The following is a 27,043-nucleotide window of genomic DNA, read 5'->3' as shown; positions in this document are numbered from 1 at the left end:
AAAGTTCTCTTTCAAATTACACACACACACACACACACACACACACACACACACACACACACACACACACACTTCCCCCCTTGGTTGGGTCTATAATAAGGAAGGGTTTCCTGATTACCAGGCTGTAAGGACCCCAGCCAACAGTGGGTGGGGGTGGGCCTTCAGAGCTCTGTGTCCCTCCATGGCGACCAGGCAGCTTTTCCCCTCTTCTGTCAGATAAACAAGCCATGCATTGTTCTGTCCCCCGGCTTGTCTGTGGGCTTCCCTTCCTGCTGAGCTTGCCAGAATGAGCTTGGGCTTCTTCGTGTGGGGCAGGTGGAATGTGCTGTTTGGAGGGAGGCTGGAAGAGCCACAGAAAATAAACAGAGCTAATCAAGGACGTTATTTTGTGCTTCTATTTATACAAATACTTTAAAAAGAGGAAAGTACCCACACTCCGTTATGGTCCAGGCCTCAGGTTGAGCACAACCACAAGCAACAGGGGTCACATTTTCCTTTTTCCTCTAACGTTAGAGCAGAGCCATGGTTCTCTTTCTGCTCATCTTCTCCCAAGTATCTCTTCAGGGGTCTGCTGGGAGCCAGGCTCAAAGACAGATAGTGCTATCAGAAGATATGGGATGACAGCTGACTAGGGCAGCTGGAGACTGACTCCTTTCAGAATTGGTCCACCTCCACCCCTCACCGCTCACAAGAGCCTTTATAAGGCCTCTCCTGGGAGCCAGCTTCTGGCTTTTCTGCTGCATGTGCCCACCTTCCTGTGCCCCCATGCCAAGTTCACGTCTCCTGAGTACTTGGAAAAGATCTTTACCGTCCCCTGAGCATAGGAGGTCATACTTGATCATGTTATCTGGAACTCAGCTCTGCTAAATGGGAGAGTATGCCCTTTTCCCTCCACCACATCTCCCAAGCTCTTCCCCAAATCCCAAACTGGCTGAACCTCTCAAGTTTCTCTCTCATCTTCCCTCAATGAAGGACTTCTTGAGTATACACTGTCTGTGCCCACCTGCCTACTCCTCATCTGATGACATCCCAACTCTCATCTTCACACCCTTTCTCCCTACCTCAGCCAGCCCCAGGAACATGCTTGCACCTCTAGTCACAATTTCTTCAGCCTCACCTGGCCACTGGCAGGGTCACACTGATAACAAACCAGTTGCTCTTTATTTTGTTAGGAAGTGGGGATTGGCAAGCTTCTTCAGGCAAGCGTTTGCATGGGCTGGGTCGCTGAGCAAAAGGAGAAAGACATTTGGTGACCAGAAGAGCAAGGGAGGCTGGACACCCAGGCCTGAGGAATGAAATGAGAAGAGATTTTAACCTGACGCATTTTTTGGACCAGATTATGCCCTGGTATATTGCCACTGAAAATGTGGTTATCACACCAGGAGCATCAGTATCACTCTGGAGCTTATTAGAAAGTCAGAACCTGGGCCTCGCTGAATCAAAATCTGCATTTTAACAAGATCCCCAGGTGATGAGTATGCCCACTACAATTTGAGACGTGCTGTTCCAGAGCATACTGGGTTTGGCGTTTGAGCCTTCTTAGACTAGTCCTTTCTCTTTTATCTTCATTTGGATCGAAGAAATCAGTTTTCTTATTGCTACTGGTACCTTGCTCATTATTGTTTTGCATACGGGTAATATTAAAAACAGCATTTACTGAGTGCCTGTCACATGCCAGTCATGTTTTATAGATGAGGAAACCAAGGTTCTGTGACATGCCTAAGGCCAAACAACTAGTGAGTGGTAGAGCTGAGACTGTAAGCCAGATCCATATGCTCCTCAAAGCTCCCAAACTTTCCCCTTTGTAATGAGGCCATTACAGTTGATAAAACTGTACAACTGTAAAGTTGTACATTACAACTGTAATGAGGCCATTATAGTTGATAAAAGTCAACCCAGACTCTCCTGTGAGATACAGAGGGAAGAAAGGGGAAGGGGCCTCCAGGCATGATTTCCCCAGAGAGGAAAGGCCCTAGCATACTTCATGTCCTAAGGGAGTTTGCATAGCCCTCTCAGGAGTCAGAAATTACTGGAATTGAGGCCAGAGGCCAAGGGAAACTGGAGTAGGGAATTAGGAGTGTTAATGAAAGAAAAACCCTGACTCTAATTCCCCAAGATAAATTAAATCCTGGTGTCGGAGCCTGGGCTTAGGGGGCTCAGGATTCTGGGCAAATCCACATAGGGCTGCTCTGGATTCTGGCTACTACACTAATCACTTAGGGCATCATTTGGAGCCTCAGTCTGGGGCCTAGGACTACTACATCATAGCATGCTAGAGCGGGAAGGGTCATTTGTGACGACTGAATTCAATGTTTTATTTTGCAGGGAGGAAACAGAAGCCCAGAGAGTGGGAGTAAGTCGCCAGAGGTCAGAGTAAATTCATGGCAGATCCAGGGATACTAACCCCAAACACCACATTTCCAGCATTGGCACCTTTTCTAGAGTTGAAGTCTGTGGTGTGAAATTGGGTTTTCTTTGGATCTGCTCAAGTCCCCATAGGAAGTGCAGACCCCTGTAAATACATCCCAAAATGTTTGTGAGCCTTCGTATCTTACCAGGACCTTCACCTTGGAAAATCTCTCAGTCACTTGCCCCCAGCTATATAAAATCAGCTGGAGTGCTACTCCTCTGGACCTGGAGGCTGCTGGTCCTGGCTTATCTGTACTTTTCTGGGGCCCAGAGGACCTGCAGAGATGGCTGGGTGGGGTCAACTCAGTCCAGGAAGCACAGGAATTCTTTTAAGAGTATGTGTCTGGGGTATTTTTCTCTCTCACTTACGTGTATTTTTAAAAATTCTTTTTAGACACCCGCTTTATCTTTCCCAAACATCATTTCCTTGCTCCTTTCCTGAGTTCTAGCAGTGGCTGGGGGCCCAGCTTCCTTATTGGCCTCTGAGCTGCCAAGGGGGTGGGCCAGGGCACAGAGGAGGTTGGAGTAGGGAGCAGGGGGGCTGTTTATGCTGCTGGAAGTGCCTTTCGTCCTTCCCTTTGCCACCAGGGTGGCTGGTTCCTAGAGCAGTGTCTTCACTCCTATCCAGCTCTTGACACTGGCTTTCATTCCCTAAGGCTGTGGCCATATCTAGGTCCACCCAGGCTGATGGTCATACCTTGCCTTCAGTACTACTCCTTCCTGTTCTTAGAACTGGAATCTGACTGTGCCTGAGCCCCTTGGATCACACTCAGCATCTTGGGCTGATGGTCCCTCGCCCCAGAAGGTCTTAACTGGAGGGCAGATGGGTCCCAGCTAAGGGAGGACGCTGGCTGGAGGGTTTGTCAACGAGAGTCTGAGCTAGCCGGATACCCCGCTCTCTCCCAAGCCATCTCTCCACCCTGGGCAACTTCCATGGTAGGTACAGCCAGTAGCCATGGCTGCTGCCACTCTTCCCCCTCTTGCTTTCTTCCTTCAATATTTCTTTCTTTTTCTTCCTAAGAAAAGCATTTTGGAGTAATGAAGGTTGGGATGAGGTGTGTGCTTATTGATAGTGCCTGAGCCAGCCTTAGGAGAAAGGGCAAGCACTGGGGTCATTGCCTTCACATCTTGGCCTAGAGCTGCATGGTTGGTCATAGGCATTTTCTTACTTTTCTGTTTGTTTCTCCTCCTCTCCCTCTCCACTGCCTATGGAAGGAATGGTTTCAGCTCTAGGACTAATGAGACCTCCCTTTTCTGAGTGCTTCTTGAGGGAATTGCTATGGGAAACCTCAGGAATACAGGCTTTTTCAGACAGACTCTTCCTTGGAGAGGAGGGGTCATGTGGTCTCCTAGGAAGAAACTGGAGGATCTGAGTTTCATTCCCAATTCTGCTGGTTATTAGCTATGTGCTCTTGGCAAATCACTTAAGCTTTATGCGTCTCTTGTTCTCCATTTGTAAAGTGGGGATAATAATAACTTTTACCCGCTGGACATGGTGGCTCATGCCTGTAATCCCAGCACTTTGGGAGGCTCAGGCAGGAAGATTGCTTGAGGCCAGGAGTTCAAGACCAGCCTGGCCAACATGGTGAAAACCCCATCTCTACAAAAAAAAAACAAAAAAAATTAGCCAGACACAGCAGCATGTACCTGTAGCCTGTAGTCCTAGCTACTCAGGAGGCTGAGACAGAAGGATAACTTATGCCCAGGAGTTTGAGGTTGCAGTGAGCTATGATTGTGCCATTGCACTCCACCCTGGGCAACAGAGCCAGAGAGGCCCTGTCTTAATAATAATAACAATAATAATAACTGTTTCACATAAGGTTAGAGAGATGATTAAATCAGTTAATGCATGTGAAGTGCTTAGTGCCTGGCACATCTTAAGTGTTCAATAAGTGGTCCTTGCTGTGTGTTTTCTTTAAGTTTATACCGTATGTCAGGCACTATGCTGATTGATTTCACACATGGGACTGCATTTAATCCAAAACATAACTCATGAAAAACAGATGGTGATCTTCCCCATTTTGCAGATAAAAAATCTTCAACTCACAGAAGTGACTTGCCCGTGGCAACACAACTACAATTTGAATGCAAGTGTGCACTGACTTCAAGTCTAGGGCTATTCAGGACTAATAATAGGCCAAATAGTAGAACATATAGACAGTTTATTCTCCTGTCCCAAACTAGGGTTAGAAGGCTGTAGGTCTGGCTCCAGCTCCCTCTGTTTGGATTTTTGTTCTTCTAGCCTTTAGTTTTCTCTGTGCCCCAAAAGCCCCCACTTCCCGCTTCTGTCTACTTTGGGATTATTTCCTACTCCTGGAGAAACCCTAGAAAGAGTAAGGGGTCAACCAGGCATGGCGGCTCATGCCTGTAATCCCAGCACTTTGGGAGGCTGAAGTGGGTGGATCACGTGAGGTCAGGAGTTCGAGACAAACCTGGCCAACCTGGTGAAACCCTGTCTCTACTAAAAATACAAAATTAGCCGGGCATGGTGGCGCTTGCCTGTAATCCTAGCTACTCAGGAGGCTGAGGCAGGAGAATTGCTTGAACCAGGGAGGTGGAGGTTGCAGTCAGCCGAGATCGTGCCATTGCACTCCAGGCTTGGCGACAAGAATGAGACTTGTCAAAAAAAAAAGAAAAAAAAAAAAAGAGTAAGAGTCTTTGTAAGGTATGTTTCACAGTGTGGCAAGTGGATGGTACCCTAGGTGTGGGTACTCTTGAACCATCAAAAAGTACAAGTCTGAGCTGATAACCGTTATTATAGTAGCTGCTATTTACTGACCACTGGCTGTGCATCAGGTTGTGTCCCAGATGCTTTGAGAATACTATCTCTAATCCCCACAGTCACCTAGCCAGATAGGAATTGTTTCCTTTCTCAGATAAGAAAACTAAAGTTCAGATGGGTTAAGCGACTTACAGATACACACATCTAAAGTGACAGAGGGGATTTGAACCTACATCTGTCTCACTCATTTTTCACTCATTGCCTACTGGCTTGGCATGGTTAGTGAGATGAGACTGACACGCATGAAATGATGATGGGCAATATCAGCTATCATATTATTATAGACCCAATGTGAGGGCTAGATTACCCAGAGCAAGCTTCCTGGAGGAGATGGTACTTGAGCAGTACCTTGAAGAACAGGTAGGTTTTAGGTTAACAAAAGGAAAGGGGGCATTCCTGGCAGAGGGAACAGTCATAGTCATAACTATGATTGGTCGAGGCCTTGCCAGGCCTGATTCAAAGCACTTGCATTGTCTCATTTGATCTTTCAACAACCCCATTTGGTACTATTGTCCCCATTTTACTGCCATGAAAATTAGGGCTCTGAGAAGTGAAGTCACCATCTAAAGCAACAGAGCTAAGGAGTGGCAGAGCTGGGATTCAAACAAAGGTGGTCTGGCCCCAGAGCCTGTGTTAGATCGACAGGAATATCAACAGCAAAGGCACAGAATCAGAAAGGGACAGAGCTGGTTGCAGGGTGTGATTGGAGCAGAGACATGAGAGATTGAGCTGATGGGTAAAGGTACCTTATTGAAGACTTTGAAACTCTGATCTAGTTTATGTTTGATGTGGGACAGAGTAAGAAATAGGGAGCCAGTGAAGATTCTTGAATAGGAAAGTACCCCAATTCAGTTGGTGTTTAACGTGATATGACCTAAAAGTGGTGACTGGAGGTAGAACAACGGAGATAGGCTGGCAGACTCCTGCAGTATTTGGGGCATAAAGGGCCTGGACTAGAACAGGAGCTGCTGGTGGTAGGTTCTGGGAGAAGAGCTGTCGTTCTGTCTAATGGCAACAGTGAAAATGGACGTGGGGGGCAGGGGAGAGAGAGAGAGAGAGAGAGAGAGAGTGCAAACCAGGGCCAGAGAAACATCATAACAAAAGACTCAATGGAATTCAGTGTGGGATTGGATGGTTAGGGAGAAGGTGGCACCAAGGCTGACTGCCCGCACTTTAAACTCAGAACTCAAGAATCCTAAATATGGTAAAAGGCTTGAAATAGGAAAGATATCCTGTTTTCCACTATATCATCAGTGCCTAAAAACGCAGGACATAGTAGATACCCATGGTACATAGTACTACTACTGGTAGATGCTTGATAAATAGTTGTTGACCAGATAACTACCTGGTAGGAGCAGCTGGAGAGATTTCCTGGCAGTGTGGCTTTGTGTGTAGGACTCCAGAGCAAGCATAGCCCCCAAGGTCTCCTTGTGCCTTCAGCCTCCCCTCTGGGCACTCTGAAATCAATAGTAGAACAATGTGATTACAAAGCTAGGGGCTTCACCTGGCTTTCCTCTGCTTAAATCTTAGCCACTGTTGCTGACCTGTGGCTCTGCTTCCTGGCCTTTGACAAACAGCTTCCCCTGTCCTTCCTCCTATACTTCCTGGTCTATGTCTGGCCTATTACCACTCAATCCTTGTTTTCCCCAGCAAGGCCATTCTTCCGAGGACTATCCTTTTAGGCCTTAGCCCTCTAGAGCCTTGTACTACTGAGATCTTCTGTGCTTCTGCTGGGGTGAAGGGCATTTCCAGCTAGGATGGAATCTTCCAGCTTGAATGTGATCATGAATGCTCCTGGGAGATGGAGAGCTGCTTTATCTCACGATATAGCAAGCTTGTTGAAGGCAGGGGCCCTTATCCTATTCAACCCTGTGCTACCAGTGCCTAGTCTGGACCCTGGCACAGTAAATATGAATAAATCAATGAAAAAATAATTTATCTATTTACTTCTGTATCATCTACTTATTTATCATGTTTCTTGTACTCTGCCATTCATCTCCTTCTCTCTCATCCATTTCTCTCTACTATGTATTTCTCTACAATCTTTCTCAGAGTTTTCTCTTTTTCTGTCATTTATTTTCCCCTCTGTCATCTTTCCCTCTTATCTCTATCATTTGCCTGGCCCTTCCACCATCTCTCTCCATTCTCTCTCTACTCTCCCTCCTTCTGTCATTCTCCCTCCCATCAATCACCTTTTTATCTCCTGGCATTATCCATGCCCCACATGTACTCCACCACAGAACTCTTCCCCACTTGCAAGGGTGGCAACTGCTCATGCAAAGTACGCCAGGGGACAGGGATGGGTCCTGTATGTGGCAGTCAGTGCAAAAGTTGTGGCTGCATTCAGGGCCGTGGCGTTAGACCTATTTCTCTTTATATACTCCTGACCTGCTGAGCAGTCAGTCTCCTCTGTCAGCGTAACATGGTGCCATTTGCCACTTTGTTCTATCTTCCCTCACAGGAGTTGGGGCTTCCTGCCACCACTTTGCCTACCAACTCAGGTGTCTCACCTCTGTACCCATCTTATCTTTCACTCTGTCACTACCTATCCCATGCTTTGTTTGAACCAGCTCTGTCTCTCCCATTAATCTGTAAACTCTCGAGGGCAAAGACTGTATTGGATTCATCTCTGTAATCCCAGAGTTACCCATAGAGGACACACAGTAAACATACAACAAAAGCTTATTCAATGAATGGCTAAAAATTGGAGAATTGACAACCCAGTTTTGACCTGTTCAAACTTTTCAATCACTTGCCCATTCCTTTCTCAGAGAAAAAATGGGAAGATTGACCAGATTGATTTTCTTTCTCAAAGAGAAGTGAGGATGTGCTCACTGTTCATTGGGCAGCAGCACTCATTTATTCCACAAATATTTATTGAACACCTACTGTGTGTCCAGCACTGTGATACATGCTCAGGATACTGTTGTGAACAAAGCAGCCCTATTAAGCTGACATTCCATATCTCTAGAATGAAGAAGATTTGAGAAGAAGGCGCTCAGGAGAGCCACTAAGATTCCCACACCAGTTCCTTGCAAGATGTTCTACTTTACTGAAAGAAAAGAGGGGGTGGGGCGGAAGCTGCCTGGGAAGTGATTTCAGCTCTGGTTCCTTAAGCCCACTTCCTGTCCCATTCTTGCTGTAGGAGGAACGCCCCTGTCAGTAGGCCGCACTCATGGCATGTGGCCAAGCTGCTGGAGGGATGCCCTGAAGCAGCCACCACCATGCATTTCCCTTCCGAAGCCTTCAGCTTGTCCTGGCATTCTGGCTGCAACACAAGGTGAGTCTAGAGCCCTCCCCTCAAGACAGGCTGGAGGGTAGACAACTTGGACACTCCTCCTCCTCTGCTGTAGTCCCTGTTGGATGTTAGAGCCTCAAGTACTATAACGGAAAAACAAGTGGGAGTCCAGAGTACCTGAGTTCAAGTCCCAGTCTCTTGCTAACTCGCTGTGATTTTGGGCTAGTCCCTTTCCTTCTGGACAACGTTTCCTTGAAATACCTCATTGGGCTTACAAGACACCACACTGTCCTGCTTTTCATCCTAATTCACTAGCTGTTCTTTCTCCGTATCTCTTTTCCTAATTCCTTTCATTCTCCTGTCTCTTAATATAGGAGGACCCCAGGGCTCAGTTCTGGCCTCTTCTCTATCAATGGTGACTCACTGGTGCCCTTATCTGGTCTTTATTACCTCTGTCACATAGCCAAAGTCTTCAAAATAGGGACCTCCCTGAATAACCATTGTTGAAACAGTTGCCCAAGAGGCAGACAACGTTTTCTTTAGGCTGAGAGCCAGCAAAGGTGCTGCCCTTCACTGCCTTTTCCCTTCCACAAGATCTTCCCTCCAAGAAGAGATTTCTGTTGGAGGTTCAGAGAAACTAAGGGTTGAGTTTACCCCAATTTGGTGACTTTATTTGGAAACCAAGGGCTCAGGGCAGAGGCAGTTTTGTTGTGGAAGAATATGCAGAAATACACTTTGACATTCTTGAGCTTGGCTCCTGTTTGAGTGAGGATTTGTTTTTGTTTTTGTTTTCTTCAGCAAGAATAGTGGTGGAGTGGGTAGCAGGTTCCCTTGCCAACAAGAAATTGATGGATTCCTTGCCCAGAGAACAAGTGAGCCGACTGGCTAAGGGGCAAGGCAGGGAGCAAGAATGAGCAGAAGCTGACCTGAGGGTCTCATGGGCTGCTGCCACAGTTCAACTCTGGCTTTCTAGACTATGGCCTTTCTGAGAGCAGCCTGCAACCTCTGGGGTTCTAGTCAAAGGGAGTTACTGGCATGACTTGGCTCAGTTTGGCTTTGTGTGTGGGAAATGGTACTTAAAATTGAAGATTGCATCTGATCCTAGCCATTCCCTTGGTCTTCCAGGTTTGGCTTTGCTGTGGGAGTTGGGGGAGGCGTGGGTGGGCAGAGGTCCCTATACTATCAATACTAGTATTAGAGAGGATCCTGATGACAAAAGCTAATAATCAAGAGAGTAGCAGCTGCTATGTATTGAACCCTTGGTAGGTACCTGGGCTGTGGTAAGGACTTTACATTTACTATCTGCTTTCATCTACACATCAACCCTCTGATATAGCTATTACTATTATTCCTATTTAAAAGGCCATATGGCAGTAGTGCTAAGACACTGGACTCAGGCCTGATTCAAATTCCAGCTGTGCTTCTTTAGCAGCGTAGTGTTTGTCAGTTTACTTTACCTCTCTAAGCTTAAGTTTCTTCCATTGTAAAGTGTAGATAATAATCTGTCCCATAAAGATGGGAACAATAGACACTGGGGAATACAAAAGCTGGGAGAAAGGAAGTGGGACAAGGGTCGGAAAAACTACCTATTGGATACTCTGCTCACTTCCCAGGTGATGAGTTCAATTGTACTCCACACCTCAGCATCATGTGATACACCTTTGTAACAAACCTGTACGTGTACCCCCAGAATCTAAAATAAAGGTTGGAAAAGAAAAAAAAAAAAAAAGATCTGTCCTCTTCAGCTTGGAATGAAACCTTGTAAAGTGTCCGGCACATTGTAGGTCCTCAGTAAATAGTCAGGATTGCTATTATCAAGAAAAGAATAGGGGAACACCTGAATTACAGCCCTGTCTGTGCCAGTAGTTAGAGCTGGGTGTTCTTGAGTAAATCACCACCTCAAAATCACTTCCCTTTGCTGGGCTTGCTTTATACCAGTGGTTCTCAAAAGTGTGATTGCTGGATGAGCAAGCGGCACCAGCAGCACCTGGGAAGTTGTTGGAAGTACAAATTCTCAGGATTCACCGAGACCTAAAGCTCTAGGATGAGGACTAGTGACCCGTGTTTTAACAAGCCCTCCATGTGATTCTAATGCACATGCTCAAGTTTGAGAATCGCTGATTTATTTACAAAATGGTCTGGCTACAATTGAATCAGCCCTTTAGGGCACCTCTCGAATGCTGATATTCTGTGATTGTCTCTTTTGGCAGGGAGCCACATGCTGACTCCCTAGGGACAGGGACAGCCTAGAAGCAATTGCAGACTTGGTAATGTCAAAGAAATAGAGGATAACCCCCATAGAGTTCTCCCATTTTTAGTCTTTGGGGTGTTTGCCCATCTTTTTTCCATATATCATCTTGTGTCCCATTTTACTAAGCCCCTGAGGCACCCCAATGTCCATCTTCTTCCCTGTTTCCCTTTCTTCCCTTTTTTTGGCCTACCCTCCTCTCATTTGTGGCATGGGTACCTCTGGGCTGGCCTGCCCTCTCCTATGGTAGGGCTGGCCATGAAGGGAAAGTGATCTGGTGACTTCGCTAACTAACCAGTATGCCCTGTGTCTTACAGTGACGTGTGTGTGCAGTGGTGTCCACTCTCCCGGCATTGCAGCACCGAGAAAAGCAGCTCCATTGGCAGCATGGAGAGCCTGGAGCAACCAGGCCAAGCCACCTATGAGAGCCATCTATTGCCTATTGACCAGAACATGTACCCTAACCAGCGTGACTCTGCCTACAGCTCCTTCTCGGCCAGCTCAAATGCTTCTGACTGTGCCCTTTCCCTCAGGCCAGAGGAGGCAGCCTCTACAGACTGCATCATGCAAGGCCCAGGGCCAACTAAGGCCCCCAATGGCCGGCCTAATGTGGCTGAGACCTCAGGAGGTAGTCGGCGCACCAATGGGGGCCACCTGACCCCCAGCTCTCAGATGTCATCCCGTCCACAGGAGGGACACCAGTCAGGGCCTGCCAAGGCAGTCAGGGGCCCACCACAACCTCCAGTGAGGCGGGACAGCCTTCAGGCCTCCAGAGCCCAACTCCTCAATGGAGAGCAGCGCAGGGCATCTGAGCCTGTGGTCCCCTTGCCACAGAAGGAGAAACTGAGCTTAGAGACTGTGCTACCCGCAAGGAACCCTAATAGGTTCTGTTGCCTCAGTGGGCATGACCAAGTGACAAGTGAGGGCCATCAGAACTGTGAGTTCAGTCAGCCTCCTGAATCCAGCCAGCAGGGCTCTGAGCATCTACTGATGCAGGCCTCAACCAAAGCTGTTGGATCCCCAAAAGCCTGTGACAAAGCTTCCAGCACGGATTCCAACCCACTCAATGAGGCTTCCGCAGAGCTAGCTAAGGCTTCTTTTGGCAGACCTCCACATCTCATAGGACCCACAGGGCATCGCCATAGTGCCCCTGAACAGCTGCTGGCATCCCACCTGCAGCACGTGCACCTTGATACCAGGGGCAGCAAAGGGATGGAGCTTCCACCCGGACAGGATGGGCAGCAGTGGACTCTGTCCCCTTTGCACAGCAGCCACAAAGGGAAGAAAAGTCCATGTCCCCCTGCAGGAGGAACCCATGACCAGTCCAGCAAAGAAAGAAAGACCAGACAAATGGATGACAGGTCTTTGGTTTTGGGACACCAGAGCCAAAGCAGTCCCCCACATGGAGAGGCTGATGGACACCCCTCAGAAAAAGGTTTACTGGACCCAAACAGAACAAGCAGAGCAGGCAATGAATTGGCCAACCAGCAACCCTCTGCCTCTGGCTCCCTTGTTCAAAAAGCCAGAGACTGTTCTTCAACCACTAAAGTAGCTGGTGGCACAGAGGCAGGTGAAGAAGGGGACAGTGAGCACAAGGAGTGCAGCCGGATGGGTGGTAGGCGAAGTGGAGGGACCCGGGGCCGCTCAATCCAAAACCGGCGGAAGAGTGAGCGTTTTGCTACCAATCTGCGTAATGAAATTCAGAGGAGGAAGGCCCAGCTCCAGAAAAGCAAGGGTCCCTTGTCACAGCTGTGTGACACTAAGGAGCCAGTGGAAGAGACCCAGGAGCCCCCAGAAAGTCCTCCACTCACTGCCTCTAACACATCTCTTCTATCTTCATGTAAAAAACCTCCTAGCCCCAGAGACAAGCTCTTCAACAAAAGCATGATGCTCAGAGCTAGGTCTTCTGAGTGCCTCAGCCAAGCCCCTGAGAGCCATGAATCTAGGACAGGCTTAGAGGGACGAATAAGCCCTGGCCAGAGGCTTGGCCAGTCCTCTTTGGTCCTGAACACCTGGTGGAAAGCACCCGACCCATCCTCCTCAGACCCTGAGAAAGCACGTGCTCACTGTGGAGTCCATGGAGGTCATTGGAGATGGTCTCGAGAGCATAATTCACAGCCACTTGTGGCAGTAGCCATGGAAGGCCCTTCCAACCCAGGTGACAACAAGGAATTGAAGGCTTCTACTGCTCAAGCTGGGGAGGATGCCGTCCTCTTGCCTTTCGCAGACAGAAGAAAGTTCTTTGAAGAGAGTAGCAAATCCTTATCTACATCTCATTTGCCAGGTTTAACCACTCATAGCAACAAGACTTTTACCCAGAGACCAAAACCTATAGACCAAAACTTCCAGCCAGTGAGCTCCAACTATAGGGAATTGAGGCGCCATCCCATGGACCAATCATATCATTCTGCAGACCAACCATATCATGCCACAGACCAATCATATCATTCCATGTCACCCCTTCAGTCAGAAACTCCCACTTACTCAGAATGTTTTGCAAGTAGAGGTCTAGAAAATTCCATGTGTTGTAAGCCACTACACTGTGGTGATTTTGATTACCACAGGACCTGCTCTTACTCCTGCAGCGTTCAGGGAGCTCTAGTCCATGATCCTTGCATTTATTGTTCTGGGGAAATCTGCCCTGCCTTGCTAAAGAGAAATATGATGCCAAATTGCTACAACTGCCGGTGCCACCACCACCAGTGCATTCGGTGTTCAGTTTGCTATCATAATCCTCAGCACAGTACCCTCGAGGACAGCAGCTTGGCACCTGGCAACACTTGGAAACCCAGGAAGCCGACAGTGCAGGTGAGGACTTGGTTCTTGGGTGGGTAACTTTCATCATTCTCTTTGCGAGGAGAAAGCTAGATAAATCATTTAAAAATATAACAATTATAATTCCTTGAAACTGTACAGCACTGGCTCCAGTAGTTGTTAGCTTAGTAACCATGAACAAGATACTCAGCCACCAAAATTGCAGTTGTCTCATCTTTAGAGTTAGATAAAAGTAACTTTTGCTTCATAAAATGGACACAACCGAGATTTATATCCTGACTATAAAATTGATATCTGAGTGACCCAAAGCAAGTCATTCAACCACACAAATTTGAAGTATGTGATTCTAAAGGGAAAAAATAATTTTCCCTCATAAAATAGCCAGTATTAAGAAGAGTCTCACTACCTCATCTCTAAAATAGAGGAATACCATGGCTGCCTCATGGATCAGTTGTGAGAGTCAAATGAGATTGTGTTTATGGAGTTCTAGGCCCAGTGCATGATACAAATATCACTTATTGCCTCCCGTTTTCTGCTTCAGAAGTATTTAGAGATGCAAAATTTGCAAATATCCCCAGGCTTTGCTTTCAGAGATCTGACTAGTTGGGTTTTTAAAAAGACAAATCCTTTCCCCTTTCTCCATCCTGTCTCTGTTGGAGACCCAGGTCTAAACTGGCTGCTCTGATATCCCAGTTATGACCTATCACCATAACACAAGCCACCACTATCCTCCAGGCTACTTCTGGGAGGACTCCCTAGGTCCTTGCCCACTCACTGCCAAATTACTTCCCCATGGCATCCCTGATGCCATCTTTTGGCCGGTGCATTCAAACCAGAAGTTAATTCCTGTGTTCAGCTGTTGCATACACAGACACTTTTGAAATGACTTAGTATCTGAATTTGCTCAGTATATATCCTTGGTTAAAAGGAACTTCAAGAGTGAAAAGAGCCTTACACAAAAGACTATGAACTCTACAATTCCTTTTACATGAAATTCTAAAACAGCTATTCTATGGGGGGAAAAAAATCCGAACACTGCTTGCCAATGGGAGGTGGCGCAAAGATTGACTGGAAAAGGGCATGAGGGAATTTGTGGGGTGGTGACAATGTTCTGTATCTTGGTAAGAGTTTGAGTTAAACATATGTACCTGTTAGAACTCAACAAATGTATAGCAAGGCTCCTAGGCAGCCAATGCACTTAGTATTTGTGCATTTCACTGGAAGTAAATTTTGCCTAAAAATGTTGTAAACAAATATCAAACTTTATTTAATATGTATGCTGAAGTGTTTTTGAAGTATACTGCTGCTGTATTCAACTTATTTTATGTTTTCAGCATACAAATCTTGTACATATTTTGTTATATTTGACCCTGAGATTTTATGAAAGCACCGAATCCTAGCCACTCAACCACCAGGGATATTTGTCCCTTAGATTTTATGTTTTTAGATGACATTATAAAGAGTATTATTTTCTTAATGTCAAGTTGAAATTCTTGATTACCACTGTATAGAAATATAATTGAATTTTGTATATTGACATTGTATCCTGCAACCTTGCCAAACTCACTTATTAGTTCTAATAGCTTTTTGGTGGATTATAAAACATTTTCTACATACACAATCATGCCATCTGCAAAAAGAATTTTGTATCTTCCTTTCTCCTGTACATGCCCTTTTCTGGGAGAGAGAAGAGCCTTATTGCACTGTCTCACCTTCAATACAATGTTTGGAGGAAATGGTAAGAGTGGACGTTGTTGCTTTTTTCTTAATCTTTCACTATAAAGTTTGATGTTAGCTGTAGGATTTTTGTGTAGGTGCCCTTTAATTGAGGAACATCTCTTTTATTCTTAATTTGCTGAGCGTTTTCATCAGAAGTGGATGTTGTATTTTTTTCAAATGCTTTTTCTGTATCTGTTGAGATGATCATATAGTTTTTCTCTTTTAGTCTACTGATATGGGGAATGACACTGATTGATTTTTAAAATAAATAGAAGCCTAGCATTGCCAGGATAAATCCCACTTGGTCATGATGTGTTATCCTTTTATATGTTACTAGATTTGCTAATATTTTGTTGAGGATTTTGCCTTTACGTTTATCAAGGATTTTAGTCTATGGTTTTATTATAACATCTTTTTCTGTTTGTTTGTTTGTTTGTATCAAGGTAATGCTAGCCTTAAAAAATGAGTTGGGATGTATTCCCTTCTCTTTTATTCAGGAGGAGTTTGTATAAAAATGTCTTCCTTAAAGGTTTGCTTGAATTCATCATTGAAGCCATCTGGGCCTGGAAGTTTTTTGGTAGAAAGCTTTTTAACTACAAATTCAATTTCTTTATTAGATATGGGGACATTTAGGTCATCTATTTCTTCTTGAGTAAGCTTTAGTAGTTTGTGTCTTTCAAGAAATTTGTCCATTTCATTTACATTTTAAAATTTATGAGGATATAGTTGTTTTCAACTTACTTTAAAATGCACCAAGAATTTAAGATGGATTGGTAGATGGATAGAGGGGTAAATAGATATATGATAAGGCAAATATATCAAAATGTTAATTGTGGAATGTAGGTGCTGGGTATATGGGTGATCACTGTGAACTTCTTTCAACATTTTTTATGTCTGAATATATTCATAATGTTGAAAAAAAGAGGAGAGGAAATATAAAATAATGGTTTTAAGGGCACCAGACTGCCTGGTTTTGAATTTCTTCCCCCGAACTTACAATGCCTAAGCTTTCCCATCTAAAAGCATGGGGGTAGTAACAACACCTACTTCATAAGTTGGTTCTGGGGATTAAGTGATGTAACACGTGTAAGACTCACAGCAGTGACTGCCAGATTGTAATCATCTTATAAGTGAGTTATCATCCCTTAAAGGGACATTTTGGCTTAGCTTGAGAGACTTTTGCTGGAAGAAGGACTCACAGATAGACAGTAGAAAAAGTGGGCTGAGATTGGGGGTGAGTGGGGTGGGGGAAGTGAGGAGATGACGGCTGCAGTGATGTCAGCCCAGGACCAGCAACTCTATAAGAAAAGGAGGTACGATTTGCAGGTTGCAGCAATTGGCAGCAGTAATGCATGCAGATGAGGCTGTGCTTATACCATGCCTCTATTTTTTGTACTCTGAGGGAGGGATACCTTGGGTTCCTAATGCTTGTTAGACCAGCTAAGCAGGTCTGCTTAGAAACTAGGCATTCAGACATGTGGATAGCTGCCTAGGAGACAACACATGCCCATTTCTGCCCCTGTCATCTGAACCTTCCACTCCCACTCCACCCCCTCAAGAAATGAGAAAAACTTGCAGCATGGGTTAAGATGCTCTAGCTCTGATGACTAAGGTACTTGTGGTGGTAGCTATCTGAAGTAGGGCTGAGATCCTGCTCCTAATGCCCCTGGATGAGGTTAGTGAGCTAATTGGCTCCTGTTCAGTGCTGTGAAGACTGAAATCAGCATGCACTCACATCCTTCATACTTCATGCCAGCTTGTTTTGCATTCATCGTCAAATTATTTCACCTACCAATTGTATGAGATAAGTTATAATAGAATCTCCCACTTTACAACTGAGTAAGCTGAGAAAGCCAAGGCTCAGAGAGGTCACACATTTAGCAAGTGGCAGAGCCAGAATTTGAGTAACATGACAGTAACTAGCATCTGAGTGTCTACTGGGCACCAGGTACTATTCTAGGTGCTTTACATGTATCAAGTCATTGAGTTCTCAAGCAATATTATTATCGTGATTATACTATGATATAGTTGGGGAAACTGAGGTAAAGAGAAGTTGAGTGGCTTGCCTGAGGCTGCAAGTGAAAGGCAGGTGTGCAATTGGAATCCATGCTATCAAGCTCCAGAGGCCAAGCTCCTGATTGTGCTACACTGCCTCTCCATAAGCTGATTGAAAAGCCCAGGCCCTGTCTAGTGTGGCAGGGTGCCCTCTAGCAGTATCAATTCCACTGGGGCAGCAAGTTCCCATCGCAATCTCCATTTGCAGCAAGCCGTGGGGATAACTGCCTCCTTGGTTCAAAGGATGCAAGCAATGTACCAGGAACTTATGTGGCCTAGGAAAAAAAAAGTAGAGTAATACTGTGAACCTCGGAACGTGGTTGGGAGTTGGTGCAGGACTCTGTTTGGTTTGGCCACTGCGATTTACTGAGCATGTCCACAGGGCTAGACAGGGCATGGACAGGAAATCCTGGCCCCCACTGTGGTTGAACAAGTAATGGTGTCTTTGCAGGCAGGAACATCTCACAAGGGCATCGAGGCAGAGTCTAAAGTACAAGTGGTTAGAGCTGTTCTGACATGCCAGATATAGGTAGGGACTGCTCTGGTCCTTTAAATGCTGAAGCCAAGAAATAAACCTCAACTTTTCCATTGCTGCTAACATCCAGAGCCTCTTATGTGCCAAACAATGTGCTAGGAGTTCTGTCTGCATATCTTATTTATCATCACTACTGGTCACCAGATAGGAAACTGAGGTGAGGTTCAGGGAGGTAATATGAATAACCTCAAATAACACCACTATTAAGTGTCTTAGCCAGTATGACTGCACCAAGGATCTGTTTATTCTGCTTCACCAGGTGTCTTACTTCTAGTAGGGAGACCTACTGGGGCAAAGGTAATAACATTTTGAATGGGGCTAATAATAGCAGCATTGGAGAAAGATGGAATTTGGAAGATCGGTGAATTTTAGGAAAAAGTGTGCATTCCCATTGAGCTAAACTCTGAGTCTCTAGGTACGGAGTGTTGGATACAAAGTCAGAGAGAATCTGAAAGGCTAATTTGCATTCAGTTTGGAGCTAAAACAGGAAGGCAGGGACGGTTTTACAAATGGCACATATGGCTTGGTCTAGAAAAAAAAAGAGTTGCTTGGACATGGCCCTTAAGGAAAAAATGCCCAGGGTAGAGAGTCTACTCTTGTAATGTAGGGACTGTGGCACCCTGCACTCATATTCCCCAGAGATGGGCCCACCTCATCCCCTGCCAGCAGATGTGGGCAGAGAAGGAGGAGCCACTGCAGTTGGAGGCGTGCCGACATACCTGCTATCCCTCTGCCTCACCTGGGGAGAGGGTTGCTGCAGCAGGAGCTTCTGCCCTCAAAGCCCCCTCAAGTACCAGGGCTCCCAAGAAGATGCTTTCTATGTTGGAAGAGGCAGGAGGAATGAGCAGGTTCACCCAGCAGAACAAACAAAAAGACCTCCATCCCTCCATGCAGGCAAGAGCCAGGGCAAACAGCAAACATACTAAACTGGTTTTTAATGTGGTTTGGGAGGGGAGTGGAGAAAGAGGGAAACAGCATTTCTAGACCACGGTGTCCGGGTCACTAAGTGCTCCCTTAGTCTCTGCATGCCTGCGGCAGTTTAGCAAGCCTCCCGACAGAAAGGCGGCCACTCCAGGTACACGTTTATCAGCCTGCATAGCAGAGTAGAAGGAACAAGCTGGGGGGCTAGGCCAGACACCAGCTCCTGACCTCTTCACATTTTTTAGGTCATCTAGATACCTGGCTGCTCAAAGCTTTCTAACTTATCAGGATTTTGCTTTACAGGAATTTCCTGGGGACAAGTGGAATCCAATAACAGGAAACAGGAAGACCAGCCAGTCAGGGAGGTAAGTGAGTGCTCAGGGAGTTGGGGTGAGTTGGTGCCTCTGGAGCTTCTATAGAAATTGCTAAGGTCTTTGGTTTGCTTAGTTTCCTTTGAGGAAACTGGCCTGGTATCTAGACTAAGGGCTTGATGCCATAGATATAATTCAGCCTGTCCCCCCGCCCCCTGCACTCCTAGATAGGTGGGTACAGACCAAACTGATTGCTAGGACATTTTGGAATGTGCAAGTTTCCTCTATTAGACTGAGACCCTTGAGAGAGGACACCATACCTTGGTCATAGCCTTATTCTCTGTACCCAGCGCAGTGCCTGATACAGAGAAGTTGTTCAAGAGGTATTTGTCATTTGCTTGCCAAATGAAGAAATGGAACCTCCTCCACCATTAAATGGGTGAAATGACACAAAAGTAATAATGCTAGCTAACGTTTCTTGAACATAGTGCTCTATTCTAGACCCCATTCAAATCATTTTACAAGTATGTATTTGTCGCTATGACCTTATGGAGTTGGTAATATTAGTCTTTCCGTTTGACAGAGAGAAGAAATTGAGACACACACAGAGATACATTCATTTGCCTAAAGTCCCACAGCTAATCAGTTGACTAGACCCAGGTGGTCTAGCTTCAGGGACACTATACTACATTACAGTGTTTCTCTGAAATGGTTCTTTCACTGATTAGTCAGTGAAATAAGAGGACTTTATTGAAAACCTAGTATAGGTTCTGCCTTTTTCTGGGCAAGGTGAGAAATACGAGCAAAAGAGCAGCAGGAAGCACAGTGCCTGCCCACAGCTTGAGCAGGGAAGACTAACCCACACAAAGCTAAATGGCAGTAATAATAAATTACCACTTGCCAAACAACCTATGTGCTGCAAGCCGAGTTATACGTACTATGTTATGCTTTATCGTCCCAACAATTCTGTCAGGTAGATATGATTATAACTGGGGCGGTGGGTCTCAAACTTGAGTGTGCAATTGAAACACAGATAAACAGTTGGACCCACCCTGCGCCCTGAGAGTGATTCAGTAAGGGGGGAGTGGAGCTCAAAACCTGTAACTCTAATAGGTTCTAAGAGCATCTGGGTGATGCTGATGCAGCTGGTCCTGGGATCCAGTTTGAGAATTGGTAACTCAGATAAAGGATCACAGTCAGAGAGCCTAAGGAATCTACTCAAGGTCTCACAGCTAGTAAAGGGATAAGCTATGAATTAAGCCCAGCTTTTTCTTTCTCACACAAGTTGACAGAATATGAAACCCTGTCAAATACAGGGCTTAAGAAGCACCTGGCACCTGGTAAGGGGCAGTATGTGGTAACTATTATTGTACACTATTTAAGTTCATTGGAGGGTAAAAACAGCTGGAGGTTGGTAGCTGCAGGAGGAAAGGCCCATAGAGGAAACTAAGAAGGGTGTGTTGGAGGAATAATCCCCACCAGTTAAGTTCTGGCCTTGGAGTCACTTCTGCCTGGGTTCAAAGCCAGGTTCTTCTATTCACTAACCATGTGACTTTGGCAAGTGCCTACCTGCCTGCCTCTCTCCCTCTCTCTCTTTCCCTTCCCCCCTTATTTATAAAATGGGATAAGAGTATCTATCTCAAATGTTTGTTGTTATGAGGACTAAATGAATTAATATATATGTAAAGCATTTAGAGCAAAACCTGACATCATAAACTCTCAGGAAATGTTATCTGTAATGAGGAGGAAGAAGAACAGCAGCAGCAGAGAAGAAAGGTGAGTAGTGAAGCACTGGACCAGCCTAGGCAGGCCTTGACCAGCCTAGGTAGACCAGCCTAGGTAAACCTAGGTAGAATCATAAACATGGGAGCAATGAAAGGTTACTATCAGGTAAGTGACATGAAAAATGTGGCCCTTTAGGCAACTTTGCAGTGTTTGCAGCCTAAGTGGGTTGAAGAGAGACCAGTTAGGGAAGGTGATCTGGGCATGACAGAATGTGGCCCTGGATTGGGGAGGTAGAGGTGCGATAGAAATGGAGCAGAAGGAATAGATAAATATGTGTGATATTTGGGGGAGGGGAGTTTGTTTATTGTGAAAACAATATTACAGGAAATTAAAAATAGAAGAAAAAAATAACCTTACTGTTACCACCGTAACACCCTGGTTATTTTCATTTCCCTGTCAGCTTTATCTGTAGGTATAGAGATTTTTCTAAGCATGATTATAATAACCATGTAGATGTAATTTTGTGTGCCCTACTTCTTTTTCCTCTCTAAGCATTACTTGGTAAACAATTTTTCATGTTGCTATGCAGGCTTCCTTAAGTCATAATTTTTAGTGGCTGTATAATATTTCACCAGCTTAATGTGCTCGAATTTGCTTAATCATTCCCAAATTGTTGGGTAAATAGGTTGTTTCCAATTTCTTGCTATTATAAAGTAATGCAGCAGAAACATTTTGAGTCACTATAGCTTTTTTTCTCATTTTGAATTATCTCATTAAAAACAATTATGTGGAGTTGGGATTACTAGTGCAAAGAATATGAACATTCTTATGGTTCTTCATAGATTTTACCAATCTGTTTTCCCCACGAGATGTTTCACATGCCATTAGCAATATATGAGAATACCAGTTTTCCAAAATTATGTCACCATTGAAAATTTTCTTTTTCTAATGCCATACAGTTTAATGGGACCTATTATAGTTTTAATTTGCTTACTTTGATCATTCTAGTTTGAATATTTTGTTTGTCTAATTAATATATTAATATCTGAATATTTTGTGTGTCTAATTAATGTATTAATATCTGTATTGCTTCTCATGTGAATTATCTGTTCAGATTATTTGCTCACAAATATGTGACACCTTTTAAGGGTAAAGTAGAGAAAACTTGGTGACTAGAACTTGAGGAGAAAAAAGGAAATATGTCTTAGCCAAGCATGATAGTGCACACCTGTAGTCCTACTGCTCAGGAGGCTGAGGTGGGAGGATCACTTGAGCCCAGGAGTTCGAGGCGGTAGTGAGCTGTGATCACACGACTGCATTGCATCCTGGGTGACACAGCAAGACCCAGTCTCAAAAAAAAAAAAAAAAAAAAGATAAAAAACAACTCTGAGCCCCAGTGACTTGGAGAAAGTTATTGGCATATATGGGGCAGTTGAGAAGGGGAGCTGGTTTGGTGAAGATGCTGCTAAGTTTGAATTGGGATATGTTGTATTTGAAGTTAGTGGAAGATACAAGTTGAGGCTTTCAAGGCTTGTCAAGCACCCAGCCAGGGGACAGGATGAGGAAGAAGAATCAACAAAGGAAACTGAAGGGTCAAGCAGCTAACGTAGTAGAAGGAGAAATCTGCCAGTGTAGAAGATAAGCAGATGACTGTTAATGTCCTTAACAGTTTGGAATTACAAGTGACCTTCAAGAAAGCAAATTCAGTAAAGCTGTGGGCATAGAAAATAGATGGCATGGTGGTCTGTAAGGGGGAAGCATTAAGAGAAGAAATGCAAGCAGCTTTACACATCACAAATTTACCTGTTTTAAGTGTACAATTCAATGATCTTTACTAAATTTACAGTGATGTATAATCATCACCACAATCTAGTTTTAGAGCATTTCTATCACCCTTAAAAAGACCCCTCATGCCCTTTAGCCGTTGCTTTCCATTCCCACTCTCAACCTCAAGCAACCACTAATCTACTTTCTGTCTTTATAGATCTTCCTTTTCTGTGCACTCCATATGACTCAAATCACACAATATGTGATCTTTTAATGCCTGACTCCTTTCACTTAGCATAATGTTTAGCAGTTCATCCATGTATCAGTACTTCATTCATTTTTATTTCCAAATAATATTCCATTGTATGGATGCATCATATTTTGTTTACTAGTCCTTCCACTAATGGATTGTTGGGTTGTTTTAACTTTTTGGCTATTGTGAATATTACTGCCATGAACATTCATGTACAAGTTTCTGTGTAGATTTATGTTTTTAATTCTCTTCGGTACATATTTAAGAGTGAAATTGCTGGGCCAAGCGGTAACTTTATTGTTTAACTTTTTGAGGAACTGCCCATTCTCTAAAGCAACTGCACCATTTTACATTCCCACCAGCAAAAGAGAGTTCCAGTTTCTTTTGGCTAATTTTAATACAATGATTAATTGTTACTGTGTGATTTTTAAAATGTTTAAAAAGGGGCCTTGCACTGTGGCTCACACCTGTAATCTCAACACTTTGGGAGACTGAAGCGGGCAGATTCCTTGAGGTCAGGAATTCAAGACCAGCTTGGCCAACATGGTGAAACCCTGTCTCTACTAAAACTATAAAAATTAGCCGGGCATGGTGGCAGGCGCCTGTAATCCCAGCTACTCAGGAGGCTGAGGCAGGAGAATTGCTTGAATCCGGGAGGCAGACGTTGCAGTGAGCCAAGATTGTGATACTGCACTCCAGCCTGGGCAACAGAGCGAGACTCTGTCTCAAAAGAAAAAAAAAATGTTTAAAAAGGAAGATGTTTAAAAATAATAAATTAGCTAGGAAAAGTAAAGAGAGAAATAGAATGATAGAGGGAGCAATTGGGTATAATTTAGTGGTTCTCAAAATGTGGTCCCAGGCCCAGAAACCTCCGTATCACCTGAGAACTTGTTAGAAATGCACATTCTCAGGCTATACTCAGACCTACTGATTCAGAAAGTGAGGATGTGGCCCAGCAATCTCTGTTTTAACAAGCCCTCCAGGCAATTCTGACACAAGCTAAGTTTCAGAACCACCAGTTTGAATGAAGCTTCAGTCAGGATCTAGAAAACTGAATTAAGTTTAAAACAGAAAGGAAAGTGCAGCAGAAAAGGAAGAAGTATTGACACTGAAGATGGAAGAGGCAGGTCCCAATTGAAGATCTCAGGAAACATGAGAAGGACTAGGAAATGTCCAGGGCATAGATGACATCTGCGAGGAGAAATCCTGATAGAGTTTCCCCTCACACCTTCCCCCACCACCACACACACAAATTTTAACATTTACTATGTTATTTCTGTCACAACTGGAATCATGGGTGTAGGTGGAAAAATCAAATGTATATTCTTAAGCCACTCTCTTTGCCTGGAAGCCTGCAATGAATTGATAATTTCAGGTAGTTATACTCTTAGTCGTCTTCCTCCACTGTTATTTGGTTTTCTGCGAAGAGAATGTAAAAATTTTAATATTAGCAGGAGGGAGAAAAATGGTGAGTAGATCTACTGGGAGAAAAAGCTACATTACTGTGATATATTTAAAAGCCAAAATAAGTTATCTTCTGGATTATCTCTCTTGGTTTTCTGTACCTATGATTGCCTGCTGTGACCCTTTCTCTTTTTTTCACTTTGCACAGAACTTTAGAATGTGTAGGGTGTTTTTATATGCATGACCACGGTTAATCCTCACAACAACACTGAGGTTAAGCCTTATTTTTCCCATTTTAATGATGAGGAAGCCAAGACTCAGGAAAGGTATTATACTATTAACAGCAGCAACAACAGGTATAATAGCTAACATTTATTGAGTGTGTTTATTCTGTGTCAGACACTGTTGTAAGCATTTCACATGAATTATTTTATTTATTATTTATAATGACCCCATGAGAGCATTACTGTTTATTGACCCAGTTTTGCAGTTGAGGAAATTGACTCACAAAGAGATTAAAGTAACTTGCCCCAGGTCAAACAGGCATCTGACTTCAGAGCCCATTACTACAGGGATTATACAGCAAGTAAGTGACCAAACTAGAGCTCTACTTAGGATTTTCCATTCTCAGCCTAGGGTTCTCTTCCTTCCCTTTGTCACATCACATCATGAGCAGAGTGTGAAATACCCAGTACAGATTTCCTATGTACTGATTGAGTGGAAGAATATGGGTAATTCAGAGTTGAATCTGATTTCATTAGGAAGAGTACACTTTTCAGGAAGCCTTTACTACCTAAGAAGAATGCAACCTTCAGGGGCTCAGAAGGATTTGTCACAAGTATAACTAAGTGAATTTAAATACTTAGGTATTAATTTAACACCAGGCACACAAAACTTATTCAAAGAAAATTATAAAACTCTAACGGGAGAAATAATATGAATAAATGCATAGCATATACTTTGCCTTAATTTAGGAAGACTAAATATAGTAATGATTACAATTATCCCTAAGTTTAATGTGTAGACATAATGTACTCCAATTAGAGTCACCATGGGATACTTTATAGAACTTGTCAAATTTATAGTAAAATTTATCTGGAAGAATAAGTAAGTGGGCAGAAATACCAAAGAGTACATTTATTTTAAAAGTTAATGATGGTAGACTTACCCTATCAGATTTTAAAACCTGTCATAAAGCAACAATTATCAAAACCACATGATAGTGGGTTAAAAAAAGTCAAACAGTGAAATTTAAAAAGAGCTTCTAGAAACAGACTCAAGCTATTTTAAGAATATAAAACACATTGGAAGCAACCCTGAACTGGGGAAAGCAATTACTATTTCTTTAAGAACTGTTGGGAATTTTAGATATCAACATGGAGAATAATTAACTTAGATTCATAGCACATACTGTACAGAAAGTGGACCAGTAGAATCGCATATTTATTCCAGCTGTGGATGGAAGATAAATTTGTGTCTGTTAAATGGAGGATATCATCAGAGACAAGATCGATGGATTCAAATATATAAAAGTTGGTGGTTGGGGGAAAGCCTTTGTACAACAAAATGTAATAAAAATCTAAGCAACAGAATGAGGAAAATGTCTGAGATCAGCATCACTCACAACAGTTGCCTGTCCAAAAAATATATATATAAAATGAGTAGAGATGTAGAAGGTCAGCTTTCAGATTTAGCTTCATAAGTGGGTAAGGAAAATGAACAGGCAATTTACACAGAAGACAATAAAGGGAGTGAAATCATTGCATGGAAAAGTACCACCTCTCTAGCAATTAAAGAAGTACAAATAGAAGCAACTTCAAGGCATCATAATCTGCTTATTAAACTATCAACAATAAAAAAATCAATAAATAGAAATTGTAAAATGCTACCCTTGGCAAGGCTGTGAGGAAACATGTGTTTCTGGAAACAGTATAAATTGGTTTAGTCTTCCTAGAGGGCAATCTAGAAAAATGTGACAAGAGTATGTGTTTCTGGGTTTAGTCTTACTAGAGGACAATCTGGAAATATGTGTTCGTATTATTTGGCCTAGAATATCCCCAAGGAAATAACCTAAAAGGGAAAAAATAATTTATTTAAAGATGTTCATAGTAGTGCTTATATAATCATGGAAAGAGTTTACCAATCTAATATATCATCATCTTGGAACAAAATAGAATAGCCACTAACAGTGACAGGTATGCAAATGTTGGATCTTTCCCAGGAATGAGTGGCTGTAATATTAACAAAAAATAAATAATAAATATGGCTGGGTGCGGTGGCTCACGCCTGTAATCCCAGCACTTTGGGAAGCCGAGGCGGGCGGATCACAAGGTTAGGAGATCCAGGCCATTCTGGCTAACACGGTGAAACCGCGTCTCTACTAAAAACACAAAAAATTAGCCGGGTGTGGTGGCGGGCGCCTGTAGTCCCAGCTACTCGGGAGGCTGAGGCAGGAGAATGGCATGAACCTGGGAGGCGGAGCTTCCAGTGAGCCGAGATCGCGCCACTGCACTCCAGCCTGGGTGACAGAGCGAGACTCCATATAATAATAATAATAATAATAATAATAATAATAAATATGAAACGACATGTTGAATCTGATAGTAGCCATACACAAAGAAAATTCAGGAAGGAATCTGGTAAAATGTAAATAGCTAGATATGAATGTACATGGTGTTCTTTTTTTTTTTTTTTTTTTTTTTTTTTTTTTTGGCAAGAGTCTCGCTCTGTCGCCCGGGCTGGAGTGCAGTGGCCGGATCTCAGCTCACTGCAAGCTCCGCCTCCCGGGTTCACGCCATTCTCCTGCCTCAGCCTCCCGAGTAGCTGGGACTACAGGCGCCCACCACCGCGCCCGGCTAATTTTTTGTATTTTTTAGTAGAGACGGGGTTTCACCGTGTTAA

The 27,043-nt window shown here is 43.9% G+C and overlaps 1 protein-coding gene across 3 annotated transcripts in view; it reads left to right on the top strand.

The window, feature by feature from the left end:
• SHROOM4 (shroom family member 4) overlaps positions 1–27,043 on the top strand; it is a 232,281-nt gene that overhangs the window by 176,524 nt on the left and 28,714 nt on the right. For 2 of the 3 annotated variants that reach the window (XR_001441973.2, XM_015127421.3), the window contains exons 3-5: positions 8,337–8,471; positions 10,995–13,485; positions 18,986–19,047. Coding sequence is in view for 2 of the 3 variants with exons in the window: in XM_015127421.3 (XP_014982907.2) it covers positions 8,337–8,471; positions 10,995–13,485; positions 18,986–19,047 (2,688 nt within the window). In the remaining variant the exon portion in view is untranslated. Of the gene's footprint in view, positions 1–2,926; positions 3,346–8,336; positions 8,472–10,994; positions 13,486–18,985; positions 19,048–27,043 lie in introns of those variants that run through there. The other variant, XM_015127422.3, reaches the window with a different exon arrangement.

The sequence above is a fragment of the Macaca mulatta genome, chromosome X (assembly GCF_049350105.2).
Source record: "Macaca mulatta isolate MMU2019108-1 chromosome X, T2T-MMU8v2.0, whole genome shotgun sequence".
Lineage (NCBI taxonomy): Eukaryota > Metazoa > Chordata > Mammalia > Primates > Cercopithecidae > Macaca > Macaca mulatta.
Note: the sequence above shows the minus strand (reverse complement) of the source record. Positions and strands in the feature narration are given on the sequence as shown.